Source organism: Chelon labrosus (assembly GCF_963514085.1).
Source record: "Chelon labrosus genome assembly, chromosome: 17".
Lineage (NCBI taxonomy): Eukaryota > Metazoa > Chordata > Actinopteri > Mugiliformes > Mugilidae > Chelon > Chelon labrosus.
Window position 1 is genome coordinate 16,404,456 of NC_140350.1, and position 27,086 is coordinate 16,431,541.

The following is a 27,086-nucleotide window of genomic DNA, read 5'->3' on the forward strand; positions in this document are numbered from 1 at the left end:
ACTCCAAAAAACATAAAGAACAGCACAAGGTGTTGACGTGGCCTCCAAATTCACTAGATCTCAAACTGATCAAGTATCTGAGGGATGATCCAGAGACCCCTCCTCTCAACTCATAGGACTCAAAGGACCCCACTAACAACATTGTGTTCCCAGACACCACAGGACACCCTCAGAAGGCCCATGTCCATTCTCTGATCAGTCACAGCTTTTTTGGAGGCGCTGGGGACTAGACAGTGTACCCAGTAACTGGTTGATTTGATTATGACACTTTCACAAAATGTAGTATAACCCACCTGTGTGCCAACAGTGAACTGTTTCTCCTCTCCTTAGAGTGACAAGTAAACGTCTGGGTTGAACGAGAAAAGGAAAGATCTCGCTGTTGTGTAAGTGTGATCCAGGTGCAAACTGACTGAAGAAAACTGAGACTTTCAAGTAGCTTTAAAAGTAATCTAACACCATTATAATCCCATTTGATTATTTTGCCTGACGTTTGTTTTACTGAAGCGTAAAGAATTCACTCGTGACAAAAGTAAGCAACCAACACATTTTTATTCATCATCCACCATCAACATCATCATCATCTTCACCTCATAAATAGAAACAGTGACAGTGTGTGACAGGTGCACAGTGTAGATGTGTAGAAGCAGAGCTCCACTCCATCAGCAAACCTCAGAGAGCATGCAGACAGAGAGGAGGAAACAGGTCGATTCGTGTCACCACAACTCAGAATAAAAGCTTCAAGCCGGAATCTAAACGTGACTGCTGTGTGATTTTGGGGGCCGCCCTGAAGATGAAAACATGTACCCTGTACTGACAACATAGTGGCTGAGTCCAGCTCATATCTTCTCATATATTAATTCTATATCTGACATGTCTCTGCATGTTAACAGACTTCTTCTTTCTTCAAGACGAATACCCCCAGAAGAAGAAGAAATTCCTTGATGTGCATAAGAAACTGTAAACAACTTCACATAAACGTTAAAAGGCACATTTTGGATATAGTTTTTTTTTTTTTTTTTTTTTTTTTTTAAAGCTCTTGTCATCCACAGCCTCTAATCGTAAAAATGGAGTATAAGTCAGTGTCCTAATACTGAATAAACTCACAGGAGAAAACACACAATATATGCAATAAATGTGCAACTATGGTTCAAATAAATAAAAACAGGATCAAACTAATACTCACACATTAAGACAAAACAATAAAGTTTAAAGAAGACACACTTCGCAGCTCTCTGGGAGAATAAAGGCACTTTAAAAAGAGGAAAACACACAACCCCAAAGTCCTGACAAATATGTTTTTACCTCCTACACAAGATAAAGAAAATAATACTATTTCGTGACGTCCACGGGTAAAAAGCTCTCAGTCCTCCCGTCTCACTGCAGCACACATTTTTCTTTGTTGCTGAGTTTTCTTCTCCTCATCTCCAGACCTCGCTCCAGGCGCTCATCTTCCTCCATCGCACTGCAAGCACACACACGAATAGGAAATTCAACCCACGTTTTAGTTTCTTTCCTTTATTTTGAAACAGTGAAATCAAATATGTGGTGTTTTTTGTTCTTACTGTTTCTATCGACACACTCACCCTCTCTCCTTGGCGTCGATGTCCCGGATGATCTCGTCCCGCTGGTTGACCAGAGACACCAGCTCCTGGAGCAGCAGCTGCTCCCTCTGCTGCTGAGTGTACGACTTCTGCCAGTCTGCAGGACAAAAATTAAATGCTTTAAGTCCTCGTGTGCATCAGTCTCAAAAAGTAAAATCCTTTTAAATGTAAGTTTTGAGTTTTAATTTTCAACTCTGCTACGTTTATTAAACATTATAGGTTAAACTCAACAGCCTCTAAACCAGCTGACAACATCTCCCCCCGACCATCTGCAGCATGAACAGAGTGGCGTCATTACTTTACCTTCTATCGCCATCATGACACGTAGTTCTCTGGTAAGAAGCTCAAACCTCCTCTCCAGATCCTGCTCCTCTTGTCTGCAGACACATTTGACAATCAGGCAAATAAACGCAAAAGCGATGTATCTATCCATTATATACAGGTGTATGAGTTGTCTCACAGTAGTTCCAGGTGATCCTGTCTCCTTATCAGAGCATTCTTCTTGTTCACAAGAGTGAACCACTCCTGGATCAGTCTCTCCTCTTCATCACGGTCAATTCCTGCACAAACACGTACACAAAAAAAAAAGGATGTTTAGACAAATACCTGGAAGTGACCATCCATCTATCCGTCCGTCCGTCCGTCCGTCCGTCTATCCACCCATCCATCCATCTCCTATCTCCTCATATATCTATCCATCAATCTATCCCTACATCCATCCATCCCTACCTCCATCCATCTATCCATCAACCTATCCATCAATCTATCCCTACATCCATCCATCCACCCATCTCTCCATGCCTCCATCTATCTATCCATCTATCCATCTATCCATCTATCTATCTATCTATCTATCTATCTATCTATCTATCTATCCATCCATCCATCCATCCTCCTCATACATCTATCCATCAATCTATCCCTACATCCATTCATCCCTCATCCTCCTATCCATCCACCCATCTCTCTCTCTCCATCTATTTCTCCATCTATGTCTCCATCACCCCACTCATCCATCTCCCCATACATTTATCATCTATCTATCCCTCCATCCATCCGTTAATCCATCCAACTACCTATCTATCTATCTATCTATCTATCTATCTATCTATCTATCTATCTATCTATCTATCTATCTATTTTTTAGTAAAATGTCCTCATTTATAGAGAGGAAACTTCTAATAGTTGGATGTTTTTACAGCTGTGGGGCCTATTGCATTGTCACGGGGGTATTTATTTTATTGTTGATTCAAAAAGAAATAAAACCCAAGATCATAAATATACTGGAGCTCATTGAAATGGTCCGCGTGTCTTCACCTGTCTCCATGAGGCTTCGCAGTCGTCTCTCCACCACTGCAGCCCTGCTGTCGATGTGCTTCTGCTCCGTCTCCAACGCCGCCAGCTCGCTCAGCACATACTGGCTGGTGTCCTGCAGACACTGACCACAAACCCCATCACACACACACACACAAAAAACACACACACAGCGACGCATGAACACACACACACACACACAGGACAACAGAGATAGGAAGGAGGAGGGAACGCACATCAAATAGGAAAGAAGGGGAAACACGAAAAAGAAGGTCGAGAGATTAGAGAGAGGTCGAGAGTTAGTGAAAATACAGCTGTGAATGCTCTACAACTGGAAAAGACAACAGAGAATGTGATCCGGTCCCTGCTGCAGCCATCGGCTACGTGGACGTGAAAGTAAAAGAGATTCAGATTCAGAGGAAAAGAAGGAGACAGTAGAGAATACACAACTGACCATTGTTTCCTCTTGTTGTGTGGATGGCTTGGTCTCAGCTACGCTCTGCAGCTCTGCCAACATGGACACGCACGGGACAAATAAAAAGCATTAAAAAGGAACAGCAAAGTTTATACGAGAATGTGAATAAAAGCGCACCTACCGGGTTTATTAGTGTTCTCCGTGGCAGATTTAGTCGCCGTGTCGTCATCCTGGAGAGGAGACAAGAAACGTTCACAGAGCTGCTGCAAAGCTCAGAATAAAGGCTGAATAAATGTACGACAGATCTTTGGTGGAAATATAATTTAGAACGCTGAGTTTTTAAAAGGTTTCCAGATGAAGAAGACTGAAAAGGTGTCACCTGAGCCGATCCAGATTTGGCCGCCTTGGTGGCAGATCGTGGGGGTGGGACGGGGGTTATTGGCTCCTCTGCTAAAAAGAGATGAGAAGAACCATCAAGATATGTTAGAGTTCATCTTATTATCAAGGATTATTACCTTCAAGACACATTTAAAGCCTCCGAGATCCTCAAATAATTCTTAGTAGACATTAAAGTTTAGGAGAAAACTCCTCCAGGATTGTGTGGGTGTAGTTGGAGCACATCTGATCACTTATTTATTGAAATATCATCATGATTCACAAGTCAGAGCTCAGAGACAAAGGCCAAATAGAAATCTCTCATCTTATCTGGAATAAAAACACTTGAGTTCCTGTTAAACCTCATCACACATGATGAGCCGCTGGAGGAGATATTACGTCTCCAGAGACTTTCAGGAGTTGTAATAAAATATTTTTTACCTCTTCTCATGAAACGATTGTGACAGTGTGATTTATTCTTGATCAATAAAGTTCATATCTTCTTAAAACTTTATTGATTAATCTCTTCCAGACATTTAACTGATGTGTATAAATAGGAATCCATATCATTGCAGCTGATCATTATACTTCCTATATACAAATGCAAGTGTTGTACATTTTTTTTGTTGCTATTACACTATGATATTCTATTGTATTTACTGATTTTTATTCATTATTCTTATCTTATTTTATACTTTATTTAAATTATTTTATTTTATTCAATTGTATTTTATTTTATTCATCTGTATTTTATTTTATTTTATTCAATTTTATTTTATTTTTACACTTTACATATTTCTCTTTTACTAGTCATCTTCACAAGTTATTTTTTTATTTATTTATTTTTTAAATGTGCAACTGAGTTACTGTGACCAAACAATTTCCCTTGTGGATGAATAAAGTCTATCTAACACTAAGTCTAAGGAATGAGTCTGAAAACAAAATTATTCCAACTTTATGGCCAACTGAAGATCGACCATCAATACTAGTGATTTATTATTATTACTATTATTTTTTAATGGTGCATTAATCCAATAAATGTGAAACTGTCGTTTTAAACACATTCCAACTGAATCCAGGACGTCCCGTCTGGTATTTCTGGGTGAGCCTTGGGAAACCTATTAGAATCTTAATGAAGGTCTTGTGAACGTGATTTAATGATTTGTTTGTTTGTGCTGTTTCACATTCCTCCCTTCCCCGGAGACGCACTCAAGTTTTCCCCTTTCTGTCTTTATTCTCTCGCTCTCGGCTTTAAAATGCGTCTCTGTTCATTTTCTCATATTTCCGCTGAATCCAGGACGTTTAATGCAAGAACAGTGAATGCATGTGGATGATCAAGGAACAAGTAGATGAAATGTTTCCAGGGGTACCTTTAACCAGCCGCTTGGTTCTCGGTGGTGGGACGACCAGCGTGCTGCTCCCTCCCTCCTCTAGGCTCACTCCCTCGTTCAGCCGGGCCATGCAGAAGGCAGCGGCGTCGACGTTGGTGGGAGACGGACCGGAGAGGGCGAGGCCGTAGCTGGACTGGCTGCTGTTGCGCTCGATCTGCAGCACGCTCAGCTCCTGGTTGGTGAAGTGTGAGCGGATCTGGCTGAGGTAGGTCATGACTATGAGCCGGTCTGGGACGGACAGGAGGACCATGTCGGACGGCTCCAGCAGACGAGAGATCCCGAGAGCCTCGAAGCCGTCAAACGCCTGAAGAGAGAGATGTTGTCGGTAAAGATTATTTCTGGCTTGGTTAGAGCTCTGCATCGATCAGGTATAACATTATGACCACCTTCCTAATATTGTGTAGGTCTCCCTTGTGCCTCCAAAACAGTTGTGACTCATCAGAGAATGGACATGGGCCTTCTGAGGGTGTCCTGTGGTGTCTGGCAACAGAATGTTGCTAGTGGGGGGACTTTGGGTCTTATGGGTGGAGGGGAGGGGCCTCTGTGGATCATCCCACAGATACTTGATCAGTTTGGGATCTAGTGAATTTGGAGGCCAGGTCAACACCTTGTGCTGTTCTTCATGTTTTTCAAGTTGTTCCTAAACCGTTTTTGTGTGTGTGTCTGTGTCAGGCTGCATCCTGCTGGGGATGGCTGCTGCCATCAAGTAGTGTCATTGCTATGGGGTGGGGGTGTCTGATCTGGTCTCGTTGGGTGCTACATGTCTAAGTAACATCCGCACCAATGAATGCCAGGTCCAATAGGTCCTTGCAAGACATTTACTTCTCCTGTCAGTGGTCATAATGTTGTGGCTGATGCCATGTTTTCCTTTAATTGATTAAAATCCAATTAGGCACATAACAGACATGCCTGACAGGTCTGATGCCTGATTCGGCGCTCTCACCGCCGCGGCCCGGGTTCGATTCCCGGTCAGGGAACACATTATTTTTCCCATCTGTACAAGGAGAGTGTTCAGAGAGCTCAGATCCTGCTGGGGATGGCTGCTACTATCAAGTAGTGTCATTGCTATGGGGTGGGGGTACCTGGTCTAGTCTAGGTGGGTGTTACATGTCTAAATAACATCCACACCAATGAATGCCAGGTCCAAAAATTTCCCAGTAGAACATTGTATTGTCACAAGATGATCAATGTTATTTTCTTCTCCTGTCAGTGGTCATAATGTTGTGGCTGGTCGGTGTATATCAATAACAGAAACAGAGGAGGAGGAATGAAGAGGTCATAAAACAGGACCACAGTGCATGTCCTCACCTTCTTATTGTTGAGCTTGATGTCATGAGGGTCCAGCTGGTCAAAATCTCTAAAGGCACAACAATACAGAAAATGTTCAACATGACCACCGTTAATGTTGAAAACTGAACGCGTGCAGAGTTTAAAAAGCTAGAAAATGAACGGGGTACATTTTGTCTGCATGGAAGTGGTGCAGGATGGCGCAGAAAGCCAGCCCGTTCCTCCAGGACGTGCTGAAGTTTGTGACCTTTACCCCCCGGTACCCGCTGGTGATGCTCTGACACCACTGGAGCAGCGACTGGCTGGAGTTCACCAGGTCCTGGAGGAGGAGGAGGAAGAGGAGGAGGAGGAAGTTAGGTTTAGGTTATATGTACGCCAAACTTCACATCAGTTTTCTATATGTTCACCTCAGATGTTTCATCCTTCCCATCGGCCTCTTCTCTGAGCACCGGAGCAGGATCAGGGGTCCTGGGATCAGAGGTTTCTTCCTCGGGTAACGTGGGAAGTCGGGATGTGTCAATCTCACAGTGATGAGCTGAGGAGACGTGTTTGTCGCTGATGTTCGTGCTGGGGGCGTCTTCTGTTTGGGACGGTGCTTTCTTTTCTCTGCCGTCAGTGAGGTCAGCCAGTCGTTGCTTTAGCCTGAAAAATTAAAAACAGACGATGAACAGAAAATCCTTTAGAAGATATTAAACGATTAACCAAGCGAGCTGTGATCAGCAAGGCCACCTGTGATTTGCAGATTTGAGACATGCAAGATTGAAGATGACCCGGATGAGTGAGGTGACCTCTGTTAGGAAGCATTCAAGCAGCAATCAAAAGATCTGAACCCAGATTTGCAGCAGCGTTAGAAGTGCTGCACCAAACTCTTCTATCTAACCCATCAGAGCATCTCGTTCTCTGAGCACAGAGCAGCAGCACATGCAAAACAAGAGCTGCTTTTTTTGGAGCAAAGTTAAAAATCTGTCCTCGGCCAAGAAAAGGCAAAGTTAAGTCTCAGCAGATGGAACGGTATTTGAACATTGCTCTTTCCAAAACACTAAATATGGAACATTCACGCGGCCTGGCTGGACGAGCTCTGCTGCCTCTGTCTCGTCCATTTCCTTTTTAATTCTTCTGGGATTCTACCAGTGAAAACTTTGAGATTTTGATTTATTTTGGTCATGAGAAGTATTCAGTTAATTAAGACATTAACGTGTTTACAGTCCAACATATGACACACCCAAACAAAGCCAGGTTTTCTGTGACATTTCATAAAAGCTGCAGGTTTACAGCCCGTGTCGACTTACGCATCCTCCCCTCCGGGCGCCTCCTCTGGCTCAGCTAACGATATTTCCTGCATGGCATCGAAGCAGGAGATAATCGAGGGCTGGTCGTGATCATTAGCGTAGGTGGGGGTTACCGATTGGCTCCTGGTCTCCGTGGTATCAGAGTCAATATCACCGGGGGCGGGAATGAGGCGTTTCATACAGCGAGGGCCGGGGACCGGGGACGTGTCGCCTGACATCATGTGAATTTTAGCCAGTAGTAAGCGTTCCTCCTCCTGGAGCTGCTGGTCTTTGGGAAGATGTTTGATATCCGTGGATTGGTCCTCGTCGTTCCCGGCCCTTATTTCAACGCTTGTGCGTGACTGCGTGGGTGTGTTCGTGTCGTCGGCTATCTCGACGACGTTTGTGTCGGTGCGTGTCTTGGTGTGTTTTGGGTCTAAGTGTGTGCTGGTAGGGTTTGGAGGAAGGGGCCAGGGTACCACCGAAGACTGGACAAATTCTCCCTCCTCGTCGACGGCTGCCTCCAGGCCGCAACCAGGTTTTGTGACACCATCATCTCTCTGTGCTTTCATTGGTTGTTTTTCCTCGTCCGTCGCTGTCAGACTGATCGACACGGGAGGACGGCTATGATGCGGACGAGCTAAAGGCTCTGGACGCTGACCGGCAGCAGAGCGGTGGTAAAGAGTTTGTTCACCGCTGGTGGGTGAGGACGACGTCGGGGCTACGGCAGGGGACGGGAGGCCCGGGCTGAAGACAGAGAAGAAGATTTCAGATCTGAACGTACAGACTTGAGGTGCTTCTGACAAAAGAGACCAAGCACAGATCCAAGCAGCGTCCTCGTCATGCCTCAACCAGCATTCCTCTCAAGCAGCCAGAGCCCCACAATTCAGGCGGTAAAGTAGCGTTGAAGCGAGGGCAGAGCTGCTTCGACTGTCCCGGATATTTGGAGAATATCCCCCCCCCCCCAAACTCTCCACAATGGAAACATCTCAGAGGTCTGGCGATGTGAGGCTACACGAAACAACAAACGAGAGCACCAGCTTTTAAACATGCTCCAGCCTCAAATGAACTGCAGACCACACGGATCCATTCATCCATGCTAACTGACGGCAGCTGCAGCGACTGCTGAAAAAGACAGGAGACGCAGACAGCATTCACATTCGTGCACAGCTGCCACACCTTCACTCCAACAACCAGCGGGTAGGAGTGTTTATTTACATGCAGGATTAGCTGTAAGCACTCTTTGTTTGCAGTTTGTTCATGGATACACTGATGACGATCACGGGATTACTCAGACCGGTTTTGATCATTGCAGGAAGGCTCTGCAAGGAGAAAATTTCCAAACCAGCATCATGTTCCTTGGGGAGTACTCACAAGCCAACTCTTTCTTGAGAAAAAGTTTTGGAAGCAAAGGCCAAACTCTCCGAGAGATTTAGTAGATGTTATATAAAGAAACTCACACACTCCGCACTGACCTCTGATGCTCAACAAGCAACGAGCAGGATCTCTCTCTTATAGCCCGACTCTATGCTGGTTACTCACCTCCCTTACCCCTTACTCACCCTGCTTCCCCTTCCATGTAGAGCTCAGCTAGCCAGATGGAGCCCAGGTCTTCCTGTCCTCTCTCATACTCTATTTCCTCATCGTCCTCCTCTCTGAGCCACGCTGGGATGGCGCCGTGCTTTCTAACTGATCTCAGAGGCCCAGTGGGCTTCTTCGCAGCAGGTTTGTTATTTATCGGTTTGGCTGCGGGGACAGAGTCAGCTGGTCTGGTTAAAACCACACTGGGCCCAGGTTCAGGAGACTCTGCGTTCGCCTGAAACCTCTCATCATCCGCAATGTCGTCCAGTTCTGCCTCCCTCAGTGGAGGAACCACGTTGGGTCGACTGTTCTGGTTGCTCTGCACCGATGGTCGACCATGAAGAGCCTCTCCCTCCCTCTCCTCCTCACCTTTTCTCTCTGCCCTTTCTCTCTCCTCCCTTTGCCTCTTCTCCTTCTCTTCCCTCTCTTTTTCCAAACGCTTCCTCTCTTCCTTTTCCCTCTCCACCCTTTCCCTCTCCATCTCCTCCTCTCTCACCTTCTCCATCGTCTTTCTCGCCTCCTCCTGTTCCCTCTCCACCCTTTCCCTCTTCATCTCCTCCTCTCTCACCTTCTCCAACGTCTTTCTCGCCTCCTCCTGTTCCCTCTCCACCCTTTCCCTCTTCATCTCCTCCTCTCTCACCTTCTCCAATGTCTTTCTCGCCTCCTCCTGTTCCCTCTCCAGCCTTTCTCTCTCTATCTTCTGTGCTTCCTCTCTCTCCTTCATTTCCCTCTCCTCCAGCTCTGCCTTTCTGATCTCTTCCATCCTTTCTTTCTCCCTCTTCTCCCTCTCTTCTTGCATCACTTTCTCCTGTTCACTGGCTGCTAGCCGCAGTCTCGCCACCAGACTCAGTGTCTCATTTGATGGTGAGCTCTCTGATTTTGGAGTCTCGGAAAGCTTTGATTTAGCAACCGTCCGACTCTCTATGGTGTCAGCGAAAGATGTGGGCGGCGTCACATCCACAACAATGGGAATCAGTTCATCCTCCGGTTCAGAGGAACAGAGGATCTCTGCATCTTCTTCATGTACACATGGCTGCTCTTCATTATCTATACGTGTGCACGGTTGGTCTGCAGAGAGAGGTGGATATGTTGCTTCAGAGGGTCCAGTTGTGTGCAGGATGGAGGCCACTGTTTCGTAGCTGGGGGAAGGTGGGCACACATGAAGGACAGGAAAAGTGTGAGACAGAGCTCACCCTAAAATGACCACAGCGAGCCAGGCAGCATGCGTGATTAAACTTCTCAGACTTTGTTTTGGTGCTTTTCCAAAGTGCAGCGTGAACGCACCCAAAGGAAACAGTGATTGTTTGTCACACTGAGAACCACCCGAAGCCCTTTCCTTACAAGTCCACAACATACACTGGCATTTACGGCCGCCCTGACGTAAGAGATTAGGAACAGGAGAAGCTCTTTCGGGTGCCATGCAGACGAGAAGTCTCGGAAATATACGCAATTCGAACGAATTCTCTGTGACGCTCAGTTTAACACCTAACACCTGTTTACACCAGCTCCCTGAACGGATCTTAAACCAAATAAAATAAAATTATCCCACATCAAGCTAAATGAGGGGATGGATTGTTTTATAAACCGTCTTTACATGCACAAATCAGTGTTGATTTGATGATTTCAGGTTAAATCTAAACTCTTTATTATAGTGATTGTCGTGTATTATGGCCAGAGGGCGTATCTGATAATTATGGAGAGATTAGGATCATGTACCCAGTGCATCTGGCATCACAGCTCCAAGAAATGATTCGACCACACCGGCAGGCAGAGAGACTCACCCTCTATAAAACACCCCGACTACTGCTGACATGAAGCCAGCAGCGGCCTCCTCCTCCTTCTCCTCCTGCTTTCCTGCAACACACACTTCAGCCCGTGTGTGCGCAGAGATCTGGGCGCTAATGCACACAAACACACACAAACACATTTCACCCCCATCAGATCACCTCCTGTTTAAATATCCAGCAGCGTAGCGTGGACCGAGACGTAGCGTGGACCGAGACGTAGCGCGAACCGGCTGCGGGTGAGGGTTAGTGGCGTCTGCTGAGTGAAGCGGCTGCAGCAGCACAGAGGAGCGTTAGTGAGTTAACGTCAGGTCATGCTGCAAAGAACCGTCACTGACTCACCCCCCTACTACACCCTCCTCCTCTTTCTGCTTCTCCTCCTCTTCCGTGCTCTCACTCATCTCCGCTCCAGCCTCCGTGGGCTCCTCCACAGCGGCCCACAGCTGCTCCTCGGCCTCGCGCGCCGGCTCCTCTTGGCTGATAAAACTCTCCTGACCGCCAGCCACGGCGTCGGTTTGCTTCTCCTCATCTGCCCCCTCCTGTTGCGGTTTTTCCGACGGCTGGGGATCTCGTTCCGGCTGCAGCTGTGGTTCTGCTTTTGAGGGAAGAGGCGTCCGCTCTGGTTTGGGGGGAATGTGGAGCGAGGTTGCCGGTACCACGCTGGGTCCCGTTGGCTCTTTGGGCTCCTCCTGAGCTGGTGGTGCGCCGGGCCGAGCCGTGGCTGGGACTGTTTGAGGTGCTTCTGAAACATTTGCCGTCACTGGTTGGAGCTCGTGTCTGACGGCAGCATCTTCTTTGTGTGAGCTAGAAGAGAGGAGAAAAGGGCAAAGACACGTTCATAAATGTACATCTCCTGCTAGTTACGTCATTAAGAAAGCAGATGATTGGCGAGGCAGACAAACACAGACAGGAGGACAAAGCAGAGAAGCAGACAGACGCCTCCTCATCCAGTCTTACCCTCTGCACAAAGGTTTTGCACCCTCCTTGGCAGAGATATTTTCAGGGGTATCGTTCCCACTTCTCCCCTCTAGCACTTCCCACAGAGGAACCTCTGCATCGGACAACCTCTGAGGAGGCGGCGCCAGCGTCAGGACCTCTAATTTGAACAGTTTATCCTGAACAGTGGGGCATGCGGCGGATACTTTCTGTTCGGTGTTTGACAGCGAACCTTCCTTTATGAGAGAGGGTTGCTTGAGACTGGATTGAAGGCAGAGACAGAGGAGAATGACACAGAGAAGACAAGAGTTCAGCTGAAATAAGATAAGAACAGTAGGGGTGAGGGATGAACACCAGAGCATGAATGATTCAGGAGAAGGTAATGAAGGCTATGCTTGGCATCAGCTGATTAGGGATCGATCTGCTCACCCCTACCTCAGAGAATCACAAAATAAACACCACAGAAGAAGAAGCAGCAGCAGCAGCAGAGCCCCGACTTCCTGACTCTACTGTGCAGCAGCTACAGAGTAATTCAAACTTTTTAGAGACAGACCACACAGAGAGCAAACTCCACCCGTCGCTGCTTCAACTCACCGCTCAGACGGAGGTTTATTAACAGAAGGAGGCGCCGTCTCTCTGACTGCGACGCTGGCTTTCACCAGAGGAGGGAGGTGAGGAGCAGGAGCAGGAGCAGGAGTTAGTGAAGCAGCTCTCATCTTCTGCTTGTAGTCATCTGACCTGTTATCCTGAGCTGCACAAACCTCCTTCCTCCTGTCTCCCTCCTCCTTCTTCCTCCTCCTTTCCATCTCCTCCTTCTCCAGCAGCCGTTTCTGTTCTTCCTCCTTCCTCCTCCTGTCTTCTTCCTCCTTCAGTTTCCTCTCTGTTTTCTCCTTCTCCTCCCTCTGCCTCTTGCCCTCCTCCTCTTCCTTCTTCTCCGCCTCCTCCCTCTTCTTTCTCTCATCCTCCTCCTTTTTTATTCTTTCCTTCTCCTTCTGCTCCTTTAAGAGCCTCTCCTTCATCCTCTCCTCCTCCTCCTCCTTTTTCCTCCTCTCCATCCTTTCTTTCTCTTCCCTTAGGAGTCTCTCCTTTTCTTCCACCTCCCTCTTTCTTCTCTCTTCTGCTTCTCTGAATCTTTTCTCCTCCTCCTCCTCCCTCTTCTTTTTCTCCTCATCTGCCCTACTCTTTCTCTCTTCATCCGTCCTCCTCCTCTCCTCCTCCTCCTCCCTCTTCTTCTTCTTCTCAGCCTCCTGTTTCTTTCTCTCCACCTCTATTCTCTTCCTGCTCTCCTCCTCCTCTTTCATTTTCTGTCCCTCCTTCTCTTTTGCCTCTCTCAGGTGTTTCCCCTCCATCTTCCTCCTCTCTTCCTCCGCCTCCTCCTGGAGCCTCCTTTTCTCCTCCTCCCTCCTCTTTCTTTGCTCCTCAAACACTCTCCTCTCCTCTATCCTCTTCTCCTCTTCCTCTTTCATCTTCCTCATGAAACTCTCTCTCTCTCGCCTCCTCTCCTCCTCCCTCCTCAGTTTTTCCTTTTCCTCCTCCTGCTCCAGGTGTCTCCTCTCCTGCTCTCTCTTCCTCCTCTCCTCCTCATCCCTTTTCCTCCTCTCCTCCTCCTCCTTCTCCTGTTTATCTCTCTTCTCCTTCAGGAGTCTCTCCTCCTCACGTTTCCTCCTTTCTGTCTCCTTCTTGGCTTCCTCCTCCTCCTTCAGGAGTCTCTTCTTCTCTTCTTCTAAAACTCTCTTCTTCTCTTCTTCATGCCTTTTCCTCTCCTCCTCCTTCAGGAGCACAGACTTTTGCTCTTCCTCTCTCCTCCTCCTTTCCTCCCTCTCCTCCTCCTTCTGTTTCTCCTGCTCCTTCGCCATCGCTCTTCCGTCTACCTGATTTCTCAGTGAGGGTTTTTCTCCGCTCGCCTTTTCATTGGTTTTATGCTCATGACTGCAGAACAGATAGATAATATCCCTTAATCCTACGTCTCTGTGTGTTTCATCATCATCAGAACCATCACATTTCACATCCTGAATGTTTTCTGTAACATATACTCACCCAGGGGGAGATCTTTTGATCGTATCGAGCTTAGAGTCCTCCTCTTCCAGAAACAAGCCCCCTGACTCTTGTCTCTGGTTAAGTGACTCAAAGATGGCGTCATCGAGGTCGGGGCAGGGCTTTGTCTGGGCCTTTATCGTAACACTCTCATTGTTTGTCTTTCTTAAATCAAGCTGAACATGCGTCTGTTTAGGAGTGATAAACGCGGCCACGACGTTGGTGGACGGCTGCATGGGGGTGGAGGGCTCGCTGCAGGAGAAGGGCCACGGAGGGGGAGGGGCTATGATCAGCTCCGAGCGGGACTGCTCGGGACTAGGGACAGAAATACCGGAAGGTCAGGCTTGAGGCTCGAGGCTCGAGGGGAGAACAGGTGAGGTTTCTGAAGCGTGCGGGAGTTATTTAACCGGGGAGATCAGCCCTAAACACTCTGCAGCTGTTAGCACATGTTAGCACCAAATCCTCCAACAGAGCGTGTTGCACGGCAGCAAGCGGAAGCAGAGGTGGGGTGGCCGAGTTCATGAAACAAAGGAACAGGAGGAATGGAGGTCCTGTTTTCTTTTTAGATAAGTGATGCATTCAGAAGGAGCTTAAAATACAACTGAAACTAATACAGTGACACCTAAAGGAACCCTTTAACATGAAGTTATTATAAATGACGCTTATCTATAAAGGTTATCTCAACCCACTTCCTCTCCCTCTATTCTTTTCCTTATTCCTCTCCCTTCATTTATTACAGGAACCAGGGGGGGACAAGGAGCTTCCTGAGACACGCCGCCCGCCCCGGACCTTGTCCCCTCCATCCATCTACCTCACATCGTGTCCACCAACAAAGCTCCCTGCATCAATTAAAGGCGTGCTCTTTGCTCGTGAATATAACAGAAGCATAAAATCAAAGAAGGGGTGGCGTTAATCTGTCAGTTGTGGAGATGCTGGGAGGCAGATGCAAAACACATACCAGTCTTTATGCTAAGGGGTCAAAACACTCGTCTCCACAACAGTTCCATGCAACATCAAACATGTGCCATGCTCAGACATGTGCACCGTTTCTCTTCTTCGACAGGAAGAACGGGTTCCTGTTTTTCTGTTCTCGCCCTCATTCCAATTTAAACCTCTATACTGATTGTGTTAAGGCAGCAATCAGTCTTCAAGAGGTGCTCTGTTGGAGGCCAAACACGTCTCAAGGGAAGCAACACTGGCGTCACACAATCCCACGACCTTACCTGATCTTCTTGGGTCCCGCTTTGTTTTCTGCGCCGGCCGCCTGCGAATTCTGGGATGGTCTGAGCGGCTGGTTGGATTCTCTGCTGTTTGCCTCTGTCTGGTTACGTTGAGAAGGAGGAGGAGGGGTTGCTCCCTTCGCTGCGGAGGTCGCTTCCCGATCCACCTGAGCGGGGGGGAACGTTGAGCCTGTAGAGAGGGAAACGCACCGTGAGGCAAAGCATGGGAAGATGGAATGAGCGGAGACTAGTTCATTAGTTGGCCGGGGTACCTGACTGACTGATCTGAGCAGGAGGAGCGGGAGGATGAGAGGCATTGAGGGGGGAGGAGGAGAAGAAAGTAGGGGTGGAAAGAGAAGAGGAGTAAAGGGGGGAGCGTGGAAGGGAGGCAAGACGGGACGGAGCCTCTGGGTCGCAGAGAGCATCGAGGTCGGGACTACTCAGAAGAGGGACGGGGCTGATGTCGCCACCAGCTGGGGCAGAGTCGGATGTGGAGCATGACCCCTGAGCACCTGAGGAAAACACGGGACGGGACAGATGAGGAGGACAGTAGGAGAGCAAAGATGAAAGACAGAGAGGACAGTTACCTGACTCCGAGGTAGAGCGGTGGGATTTAGGGAGAAGCGGTGCCGACACAAGGGAAGGGGCATCAGCGTTAAAGGGAGAGGGGGAGGTGGGGCGAGCGATTGATTTGACAATCTGAGGTTTGAAAATGTGAGAACGGCCTGAGAGACGACAGGGAGACAGAGATAAAGATTTAAAAGATGAATGGACGAGCGCCATTCTGATGTAGACAGTCAAAGAAAAGCAGAGACAGACCAGAGACCGAAGCAGAAGCATCGGCCGTTTGGGCCTCAGGGGGGCGCCGCTGGTACGAGCCGAGAGCTGAGGAGTGGAGAGGAGGAAGGAGCAGAAGAGAAACCAACGTTTAGAGAGTGAAAGTGGAACAGCGTTGTTTATTTTCGCAGCATGCATGTGTCACGCCACAGAAAGAATCTGCACGACTCGATTAAACAAAGTTTCAAAAAGGAGGCTGAATTCAGCTTTCAATTTTCTTAAAGTTCAGTATTTCCGGATATTTCTCAGAGTTTGTTCGTTGTCATCTATAAACAGCTAAGGAGGAAAAACCCTCTGTGTCAAGTAGCAAATAAGAGGTTAACCTTTTTATAAGGCGCTGGAGGACATTCACCTCTCTGATCATGTGCTTTATGTCTTTAAATGAACCCTCGTCCATCGTTTCCTCACTTTGCTGAACTCGTGATTACGCTGGGTTATTTTAGAAGAAAGCTGAACTAAAATAAAGTCAACAAGCCTTTGAACTTAGACTCTTTCTGAGCAACAAATATGGAAAAGATTACGGATAATCTTTCCTTGGGTGCGTGCAGCACTTATATCATGCCAGCCTGATCGTGCACACACCTTCCACATAACACACTCTCTGTATTTGACTTTGTAAAGTACCACGAGAAGCTAAATCGTGCAAGGTTAAACCAGAACATCACCACGAACACACACGATGAGAAGCATGCAGCGTGAATCTCTGCCAGCCGGCCTCTTGATACCTTTTGCAGAGCCAGACTGGAAGATTCTGGGCAGAGACGGAGGCTGAGAGACGGCCCAGGTGAGAGAAGGGGGAGCAGGTGAGGGTTCGGAGGACAGGGTGGGTGTTTGCTGAGAGGAAGATTTGGGAAGAAGAGGCTGGGGGGCGGCGGAGTCGGGCTTATGGGTCAGAGTGGTGGACGGAGTGAGGGAGGAGCTCTGGGAAGCGGTGGAGGATGGTGTTTTAATAGTCTCAGGTGATGAAGAGGAGGAAGGTTTGGGAGCTGAAGGAGTAACGTCTGCTGCAGGTGAACTAGAAGGCTTAGAGGACGGGATGGGGCCGGTATTTGAATTTGAAGAGGGCGGTAGCGAGGGCTTTGCTGAAGAAGACACAGATTCAGAGCTTATAGGAGCTGGAGGGATGGGAGGTGCCGAGGGGGGGTCCGCCGTGATTTGGGAGCACGGGAGGCTGGAGTCAGACACCTCTGAGAGAATGCTTGTTTTTTTATGCTTTGACCGGGGCGACGGCTGAGGGGAGGGGCCAGGGGGAGGCTGGATAACCTCCGATTGGACGGGGGCGGCGGCGGAGAAGGGATGTCGGGAGCGACGGGGCGAGGGACGGGGAGTGATGGGGAGAGGAGGACGGGAGAGGACTGCAGGATTGGAGGGAGCGGCTTCACGTCCAGAGGCTGGATTAACGGACGAACGGATGAATCAGTGAGAAGTTTACAGAAACACAAACGATGGAAAAAAGACAGAAAGAGAGAGAGAATGAGTTATGAATGAGAATAAAGAGACAGTTAGATGAGTACTAGGATCACATGTCAGGTCATCGTGCTACTGTCATGTGGATCCTGGGTTAAAGACAGAGATACCACAAATATTAGTACTGCCTTCTTTATACGTCTTCTGATCATATAAAACAATTTTATGAATTTCAGATACATGCTGGTCTTTTTGCAGCAAAGAAATCTGCAAATAGCAACACAATTCAAAATATCTTAATTCTGATTTGCATTTGTTGAGACGTTGTAAAGCAGGGGTGTCAAACATATGGCCCGAGGGCCAAAACCGGCAGGTCAGAAGGCCCAATCTGGCCGCTGCGATGAATTTACAAAGTGCAAAAATTAGATTGAAGACATTAATTGCAGATTTTCCTTAAAAGAAACTGGCTATTCATAATTTGTCCACTAGGATCAGATTGTTTTAGTACGATCTGCGGACTTAACGCGGCAATGAGACCGAGAACTGAACTGTAGAAACAAAGCTGAACTTGTTTTCAGGTTGTTCATACAATGTTTTCTAAAAGGATAGTTCATTAAATGTAAACACTATCATAACATACTTCTTTGCATTAAAACAAAGGGAAAAGTTGTCTTTATTTATAGGTTATTATATTGTTATGTTACTGGTCCGGCCCCCTTGAGATCAAACTGGGCTGAACTAAAACGAGTTTGACACCCCTGATGTAATGAATCTAAGAGCATTCGGTTGACGGTGTTCAACCAATACAGTTCAGAGGAACTTAATTTGAGTATTTCCATGGTCGACTGCTTCGTGCTTTGCATATTTTGCAGATTATTTTCTTATAAAACATTTGCAACTCGTCCATCACTACCCAGCAAAAGCAAGGTGCCCTATTTATGAGCTACATTTGACTCTAGACTTCCTTCACAGACTTTAACTTCAATAAAAAAAGACCCAACAGTTTGAAATGTCAGGGCAGGAAAATCACCTTCAGATGGTCTCTATAATAAAGTGGCGCTCACAACCTTGCAGGAGGACATTGTCAAAAAGTTTCAAGTTCCAGCGCCGTAAGCCTGAGTACCATTAGAAGGCAGCTTTATGGTGAGGGCTGTAGATCCCTGAGACACTCAATAAGTCCACATGTGACCAGTCAACCTGTCCCTGTGAAAACATGTCCACTAATGCTGCAGTAATAGTTGGAATAGAGGACTTTTACTCTATGTTTATTATTGCTCCTCCAAGCGTCTTCAACCACTAGTGCAGATTATTTGCAAAAAACTCCAAATGTCTAAACTTTTACAACAGGACTACGACTGAAACATGTAATCTAGTTTATTAGCTAAAGCAGAAGAATCAGGGACAAACAAGTCCGAACGTTTGCAAGACCCTACAGCTGAGAGGATCATCGGAGTCTCCCTGCCCTCCATCACCAACATTTACACCACACGCTGCATCCACACACTCGTCTCCCTCCTTCCATCTGGGAAACGGTAACGGAGCATTTGGGCGTGAACAACCAGACTGTGTAATAGTTTCATCCCTCAAGCCATCAGACTCTTGAAGTGAACAAACACAGACAGACACACTCACCCACAATCACAATAATATCACAACACTCATAACCTGTCAGCCCTTTGCACACATTACGCTGCTAATCAGTCACAGTCACCCTAAGTCAAATTCTGTTAGACTGCTTATTAGTCAGCACTGCTCTCTGTCCCAGAGTGTTTTGAACTGTCTTTATTATATTGTCTTTGCACTGATTGTCTGCACTGTTTGCACTGTTTGCATAAGGTTGCACACGAGCACTTTATGCTCAGACCCTTGTATTGTATTTAGTCCTGTGTGTTCATGCGGCTCCGTGCATGAACACACACCCCACGCACCTCTTTTGAGATATCTTTCTATTGGTGGCATTAGTCTATCATCACATGACTCTCAGTAGTGGTCTGATGAGGTATATTTGGGACGTCCAGGCATGTGGGGAGGCTGGCGGAACAAATGGCACGAGTGTGTGAAATACTGCAGCATAAAACGAGGCGGCCAATAACAGACAGCAAGAGAGAGCGCCTGTTCACACCTCCTTCCAGCTGGCAGGAGAAAAAAAAACAGCAGGAGGGAGCAAGAGGGAGCTACCTGAGGCTGGAGCAGGGGGTCCGGAGGAGATTCGCTTGTCGGGCGGAGGGGGAGCGGGGCGATTTGGGCGAGTTAGAGTGTGCGGAACAACTGCAGCAGCCGGGAAAGAAGAAAAGAGAGTAGAGGGAAGGAAAAAGAACGAGGAATAAGAAGAAGAAGAAGAAGACAGGAACGAGGAAATGTCAAAGGTGGGGACGAGACGGAGATCAGAGAGTAGAATGTACCTGCAGCCGTCAGTGACTTCTTGTCCTCTTCTTCGTCGCTCTCATTGAAGTCATCCAGATTTCCAATGTCTGTGGGTTTGACGCTCATCAGACTGGCGAGACTCTGCATGTCTTCATCACTGAGGACAAACATTCATCACAGCATCGTGAGACACTCGAGAATCAGAAAACACTACTTATGATTAGTAATAATGACACATTATACGGTGAGAAAATCGAATAGATGTTTTGAAAACTCCGGATTGGATTAGAATACAGTCATTTTATATCCACCTTCATGACGTCACATCATCTTTTATCAGAAATACACCTTAGAGTTGGAGTAAAACATTTTGTGCCACGTGACAAATTAAGTGTTTATCAAAGAATCTCATAATTTGCAGATGGAGAGACAAAAAGAGAAAATGAACTAAAACAATCAACTCACGTGGCTTTCCCCTCTCGGACAAAGACACAGGACAGCGACAGCTTCAGCGTGGCCTCCACCACTTTGACCGACAGCGGCTTCAGCTTCAGCGTCAGGTCGGTCTGGGTCGGCGTGGGGCTGGCAAAGCGCTTCAGGTTGATGTCGGCCGACGCCAGCACTTTACGGTGGCCCTTGTTCTCCTGTGCACGGCCGACAACAAGGAACGATCAGGATAAGTGTTCTTTTCGTTTGTACTTGGTGATTAAACGGAGTCAGATTTAGTTTGATACTTACGCCTTCAAGGACAAAGGTCCAGTCTTTGTCTTCAAACTCATCAGCATTGGCTTCCTGGAGGGATAACAGTGACAATACAACTCTCTCTAAATGTTTTGCATGTACAAAGCCTCTTCGTGTCACCTGTGCAACTACTGTAGATATGCACTGATCAGGCATAACATTATGACCACCTTCCTAATATTGTCTAGGTCTCCCTTGTGCCTCCAAAACAGTTGCGACTCATCAGAGAATGGACATGGGCCTTCTGAGGGTGTCCTGTGGTGTGTGCTAACAGGATGTAGTTAGTGGGGGGCCTTTGGGTCCTGTGGGTTGAGGGGAGGGGCCTCTGTGGATCATCCCACAGACAGTTTGGGATCTAGTGAATTTGGAGGCCGGGTCAACACCTTGTGCTGTTCTTCATGTTTTTTTGAGTTGCTCCTGAAGTGTTTTTGTGTGTGTGTCTGTGTCGGGCTGCATCCTGCAATCATGGAGTGTCATTGCTATGGGGTGTGGGTGCCTGGTCTGGTCTAGGTTGGTGCTACCTGTCTAAATAACATCCACATGAATGCCAGGTCCAAAAGTTTCCCAACAGAACTTTGAACTGTCACAAGTTAGCTGTCTCAATGTTATTCACTCCTCCAGTCAGTGGTCATAATGTTGTGGCTGATCGGTGGTACATTTTGATCAATATTCATACACAGAGCAGTGCATTCTGGGTTTGATACCTTGAACAGCGTCACAGAGATGTCTATGTTTTCTGGGACAGGCCACACCACCATGCCTCTGTAGGGGTTCTTGATCCCAGGCTGCCAACTGTGGAGCTGCACATTACAACAAACAGAACATTAACAAGACTGTGGGTGTGTGTGTGTGCGTGTGAGAGAGACAGCGTGTGTCTGTTTGTGGTGCTCCAGCGACTTCACCTTGGAACACATGCGTCTGTTCCTCCTGGTCCACACCACCCTCAGCTTGTCGGGTTGCCTGTAGAAACACGAGAAACAGGTCAAAACAGAAATGACACCTCGTCTCGTGCCGGCCGTTTATTACGCACTCAGTGGCGCAAGCAAGGCTCTGGAGACGTATTTAATTGGGAACACTGTAAAACTTCAATATTTGAACAAAGTGGACATTATACAAAAACAGATCAGGTCTAATTAGGTCTCATGACTGCCAAATAGTGGCTCCGCTGACTCACAGACTAGACAGTGAGCGTGTGTTTATAATGCAGATGGCTGTGAGCTCATGGTAATATTTGTCTATCTGCATGTCTCCGCAAAGATATGACACAGGCAGCTGTTCGTTAGTAATTACTCTACACGGCCTGTCTTTTTGTAATGTGTGCTTATTAGTTCTCTCAATCCTCTGTGGCACAGGAAGTGAAGCAGGAAGCTGACGATCACGTGACCCGAGTCTGTCTGAATGCGAGGCGTGCCTCTTGAGGGGAAGAAGGAACCCCCTCAACCCGAGAACACAAACGTCACACACACAAATAATAAACTCATTATACTGTTAATACATTTTACATATTATCTCTTTTCAACACACGTTCATTAGAAGAAGATTTCGTTTATAGATGCTAACTGCAGACTCATGGCATCTTGTGCTGAGGCGTAGCTCAGAGCTCTTTGTGTGCACATGTGTTCCTGCGCTATGTGTGTCAGGGGGTCGGTGGCGGTGGCAGAAATAGCCTCGCAGGCTCGCAGTGGGGGTGATGGTGACAAGAGAAGCAAAACTCAGGACGTCAACAATTTGCAGACAGGAAAATATAATCCAAGACAAAGATTAGAAGCATCTGGTGAGGACAGTAACAATGACGGAGGGTTAGAGGAGGAAACAACAGCAGCGAAGTACAGTTTGGTAACGTGTTATTACTGGACATCACGGCTCAGCAGACAATAGCCGTCTGCTCTGTGTTGAAATGCTCCGAGTATGTGTGATATGTGCACTCGTCCAACATTTAAAACCACCCTCTCACTCGCCGAAACCTCCTCGTGGTTGTGTCACATGAAGCTTTTCCCTGTGTTACGTAAAAATAGTTCTTGTTGCTCGGACTGTAATCATGTTTGTGCCACCGCGCTGACTCCGTCAACAGCATCATTTTTCTATCTGCTTCTATCTGCAGGGCCTTCTCATCTGTGTTCTGGTTTCCGTTACAGTTAAACTTAATTAGAAGTTAAGGCCACTTTGCGGTAGAGGAAGCGGGCTGTGTGCCAGCTCTGAGGTTAATATGGTAACTCTTTAGGACATAAATGCAAATCAAAACACTGCTGTAATTCATTTGCAGTTGTTTTTCAGGCCGTCTGATATATTTTAGCCCAATATTCACTCTATTTTAGCTCTATTTTGGTCCCCACCGACTGCTGCTTTAAGCAAAATCTGTGCAAAAGCCAAAAGGCATCTTAGTCGTGAACAGGTTAAAATCATATAAGTAAATTTTGGAGTTGTGTTTGAGTCCACCTGGGAAAATAAAGACCTATATTCGTTTTATTTTTGCTCTGTTTTGGTCTCCTCCAAGCAAATCACGTCATGCAAAAACCAAAAATGCTTCTTGGTAGTCGGTAACTGAATCAAAACAAAGACAAACAGACACTTTGGAGTTGTTTTCTCAGGCCACTTCACTATATTTTAGCTCTGTTTGGGTTTCCACCAACTCCACAAGGTAATTTCCCATACGTGGGATCAATAAACATGTCTTATGTCTCATGTCTTATGTCTTTCTTAAGATAATCTACAAGCCGTGTAGTGCAAAGTCTAATGTGCATCTCAGTTGTTAACACTTTCAAATCATAGCACTAACGTGGAACAAACACATAGGGTTCACTTCCTGCCCCCGATGTTAGATGTGATGAAGTGTCAGAAACCTTTGACTTCGGCCACAGAGTTAAATCAAGAACAGGTAACAGCACATGACTGAAACTTTGAACTCATCTCCGGTTGGTGTTTCCTCACTTCCTCCTCCCTCTCTCTCTCTCTTGCCGTGTGGTTGCTGACTTTTGCCTCCGTGACTCAACAGCTGACTATTAAAGACTTATAAACTCTGATTTCATCATAGAGGGAGTTGCCCCTTCATTCTGAATCACTCTGTCCCGTCCACGAGCCTCTCGCCACTGACCAGACTTTAGTGTTGTGCTGACGAGCCTTTTACACAATGATCCCATCCTTTAATGTTAACCCGAACAGATAAGAGAGGCGAGACAAGCTGACACAAGCGTTATAGGACAAACCTTCCAGCGTTTATGCAAGATTTGGTTTTAATATCCTCAGAGATGTTAGCAAAATAAAAGGGGATACAAAACAAAAATGGCAGGAAATGCAAAACATTTGTGGTCAGTGTTATGTCTGTACTAAATAATGGTCCACAGTCCAGCTCCAAAGTGTTTTGTGTAACAGGAAATTGCACAGGAGGAGGGGAAAGCCTGTGCAGGTTTGATTGGACCTCTGGAATAAAACTATTATGGTTATAAAAACTAATAAGTGACCAGCCTAGTGTAACTAAACGCTGAAAACCTTGTCTGATTGCTTTTATTTATGTGAAGAAATCTTGAAGAAACTAAACTTCTGTATTATTATAATATTATCCTAAATGCCAGGGCCTAATGTGGTTTTGCAGAAAACAAAATGCGAACAAAACACCTATTGTTTATGCTTTATGGCACATTTATTAACCTTAAAAGATAAACGACCTTAATGATTGCAGGTTATTCAATGTCAGACGGGGACTTTGTGGAGAGGCGGAGCCGGGAATCGAACCCGGACTCTCTCCTGGATGAACCCAACACACGCACATACACGAGGGACGCCCTCATCTCTGTCAGTGTAGCGGAAAAGACTGAAAACATGAGCGTGGACATGACCGCGGGGGAGTTTTATTATAGCTGGTAAGACGCCGCAGGCCTTAAGAAGGTTTATTTACACACACACATAGAAAAAAAAAAAAAAACGTTACTCACCATTTCTTGGTACACTCCAAAACTAGTTCCTGGTAAGAAGCCACGAACTGAAACTTTGAAGCCTTTTTACCAACTCGCTGCAGTCTTTTCCACACCGAAGTCATGGCTTCCTAAAACTAAACCTAACAGGGGAAAAGAAAGAAATCCTCCGCAGTAGAGTAATCCAACAACTTCTTCTTCTCTTCCTTAAAAGGTTTTCCTCCTCCTCCTCCTCCTCCTCCTCTACTCCTGCTCCTGCTTCTGATGATGACGATGATGAAGCTCACGCAAGCCGCGACTTGCGCTCATTGGCAACAAGTTGAATCACTCAAAAATAAAAGAGAAATGTCGCCGTGAACCGAGGAGAAGGAGCAAAGGAGAAGAGAAGAGGGGAGAGGCAAAATTAAGAGGAACCGATTCCACCCAGCCCTCTGTCGTTCACACTAGATGTAAACTCCTGACATGGAAGTCACGGCCAAAAAAATAAAAACTGAAACTGCTGCAGCTCCTTGACCGTAATCCACATGGAGACAGCGCAGCTTACTCGAGCCGGGAGTTGTTGTGCTGTAATGTAAGTCTGCTTCCTCTGCTTCACCCTCCCTCTCCCTCTCTCTCTCTATCTCTATCTCTCTCTCTGTGTCAGCTGCAGGCTCACAGAGGCACACAGGATATATGCAAAGAGCTTCTACTGGTGATGCAGCAGCATGCAAAGCTCTTTATCTCGCTGCTTATAGGCAGAGAGCGAATGCAGTGAGGTAACAGTCTCCAATCATACCTGCAGACTTTGATCCTGACTTATCTGGCTGCAGCTATGCCACTCAATCAGCCCTGAAAACCCCCCTCTAGACTCCTGCGATGCTTTAAACACCATGCAAGAGTTTTTCATGTAAGTCACTTCCTGGGTTTGAGATGCGTCATGCTCCTCAAAAAAAGAAGAAGAAAAAAAAAACAGGGGAGTTTGGTGTGTTACTAGAGAGGAATAGTTTCCATGCAGAGGGCCAGCTGGTGCCGGCGTTGAAGCCAGGTCAAGGCATGGGGAGTTTCCTCAGTGAGAGCAGGAGGGTATTTTTAGGTGGGGGGGGGGGGGGGGACGGCGATGGATGGATGGACGGAGGCAGCTGGGGTGGCAGCAGGGGGAACAGCTCTCTTGTGACTCAGAGTCGGTCTAATATTACACCGTGGGTCCAGCATTCAGGCCTCCCCGCCCCACCCCACCCTGATCAAACATCACAACAGGTGATGTCTCTACCGTTTCCTCATCTCTTAGCCGAGGCCCGTGGAGCTTCCTTTTTTCTAGTTTTCCCATTAATCAGTAAACCTGACTTTAATCTCTCATGTACAACGATCAGGAGGAAACATTATGACCACCTTCCTAATATTGTGTAGGTCTTCCTTGTGCCTCCAAAACAGTTGTGACTCATCAGAGAATGGACATGGGCCTTCTGAGGGTGACCTGTGGTGTCTGGCAACAGAATGTAGTTAGTGTGAATCATCCCACAGATACTAGATCAGATGTTTTTTGAGTTGTTCCTAAACCGTGTGTGTGCCTGAGTCAGGCTGCATCTTGCTGGGGATGGCTGCTGCCATCAAGGAGTGTCATTGCTATGGGGTGGGGGTGTCTGGTCTGGTCTAGGTGGGTGCTACATGCCTAAGTAACATCCACATGAATGAACGCCAGGTCCAAGAGTTTCCCAGCAGCAACACTGTATTGTCATAAGATGGTCAATGTTACTTACTTCTCCTGTCATAATCTTGTGGCTGATCGGTGTATATTGCTGTTGTATTGTTTCTTTTCTCAGTACTGATCTCACCAGTCATTGTCTTCTCCAGCTCTCTTCCTGCTCTCACCTCCAGTCTGTATTTTTTTTTTACAGTAACCACGAAATAACAGCAGCAATAACCGGCCGACCTGTAGAGGCAGAAACTGTGGCGACAGTTAAAAAAATCATATTCTAACAACATCCGCAACACCTGTGGATTAAAACTAGAGAACAGGGAGAGAAAACTCCACAGCAAGTGGTTTCTCTTTCCCCCTGAACTGCTGCTGCTGCTGCTTTCAACGTCAGAGGCCTCTAGAAGAAGGAGAAGTGGATCTCTGTCACTCTTTCTCTGTTGACTGAGACAGTGTGTCCCCTGTTGGTCACATTTGGTAAAACTCATTCTCTGATGTCTTCTGATTCAGATCCAGGTATATACTGTACATGTACTGGACGAGGTATCCGCTGTATCTGCTTTTTAAGCTTTTCTATTTATTTGCACGTCCAGATTATCAAACTGGACAAACGCCCTTGAATGAAGACGCATTCGATTTACAGAAAGCTGGATTTTCTTGAATCTGGCACTGATCAGACGCCTCATTAATACAAATGTGTGATGGATAAACTCGCTCATGGTGCAGCACAACAGTTCTCCTCTTGTCTGGGTCAGAATAACCTGTATAAGGTGTCAAATACACACAGAACCATAAAAACAGACATCAGACGTTTCAAACCTCGTTTACCTCAAGTCTTCATTTCCAGTCGATGTCACGGTGTTTCTTAGAAAGATGCCTCACGGGCGTATGTTCAAATCCAGACGTGTTGGAGCACGTAGACACAGATATCATCTACAGATAGACGGCACA

The 27,086-nt window shown here is 46.8% G+C and overlaps 1 protein-coding gene across 4 annotated transcripts; it reads right to left on the reverse strand.

Moving 5' to 3' along the window:
- Window positions 1-532: 532 nt before the first annotated feature.
- Window positions 533-25,132, reverse strand: LOC311503035 (EH domain-binding protein 1-like protein 1). 4 transcript variants are annotated; one of them, XM_084565529.1, is made up of 23 exons: window positions 24,485-25,132; window positions 21,458-21,515; window positions 21,260-21,355; window positions 20,553-20,606; window positions 20,280-20,458; window positions 19,853-19,971; window positions 15,210-15,396; window positions 13,990-14,301; window positions 12,547-13,881; window positions 11,359-11,820; window positions 7,673-8,398; window positions 6,791-7,025; window positions 6,554-6,702; window positions 6,405-6,453; window positions 5,076-5,400; window positions 3,710-3,780; window positions 3,512-3,560; window positions 3,370-3,422; window positions 2,919-3,030; window positions 2,062-2,161; window positions 1,905-1,978; window positions 1,584-1,698; window positions 533-1,462 (listed from the first exon to the last, which is right to left on the reverse strand). In XM_084565529.1, exons 1-23 carry the CDS (start codon window positions 24,586-24,588, stop codon window positions 1,375-1,377), a joined length of 5,052 nt encoding a protein of 1,683 aa, XP_084421655.1. In that variant the 5' UTR covers window positions 24,589-25,132; the 3' UTR covers window positions 533-1,374. The 4 variants fall into 4 exon arrangements, with proteins under 4 accessions (XP_084421655.1, XP_084421654.1, XP_084421656.1 ...); XM_084565528.1 differs by having other exon boundaries at window positions 2,919-3,039; XM_084565530.1 differs by lacking the exon at window positions 13,990-14,301 and having other exon boundaries at window positions 2,919-3,039.
- Between the last annotated feature and the right edge of the window lie 1,954 nt (window positions 25,133-27,086).

Coding starts and splice junctions, on each gene's coding strand:
- LOC311503035 (XM_084565528.1), bottom strand. CDS start 24,588: ATGACTTCGGTGTGGAAAAGACTGCAGCGAGTTGGTAAAAAGGCTTCA. Junction 20,607..21,259: donor TCTCTGTGACGCTGTTCAAG/GTATCAAACCCA, acceptor TTATCCCTCCAG/GAAGCCAATGCTGATGAGTT. Junction 19,972..20,279: donor GTCCGAGAGGGGAAAGCCAC/GTGAGTTGATTG, acceptor GTTTGTCCTCAG/TGATGAAGACATGCAGAGTC.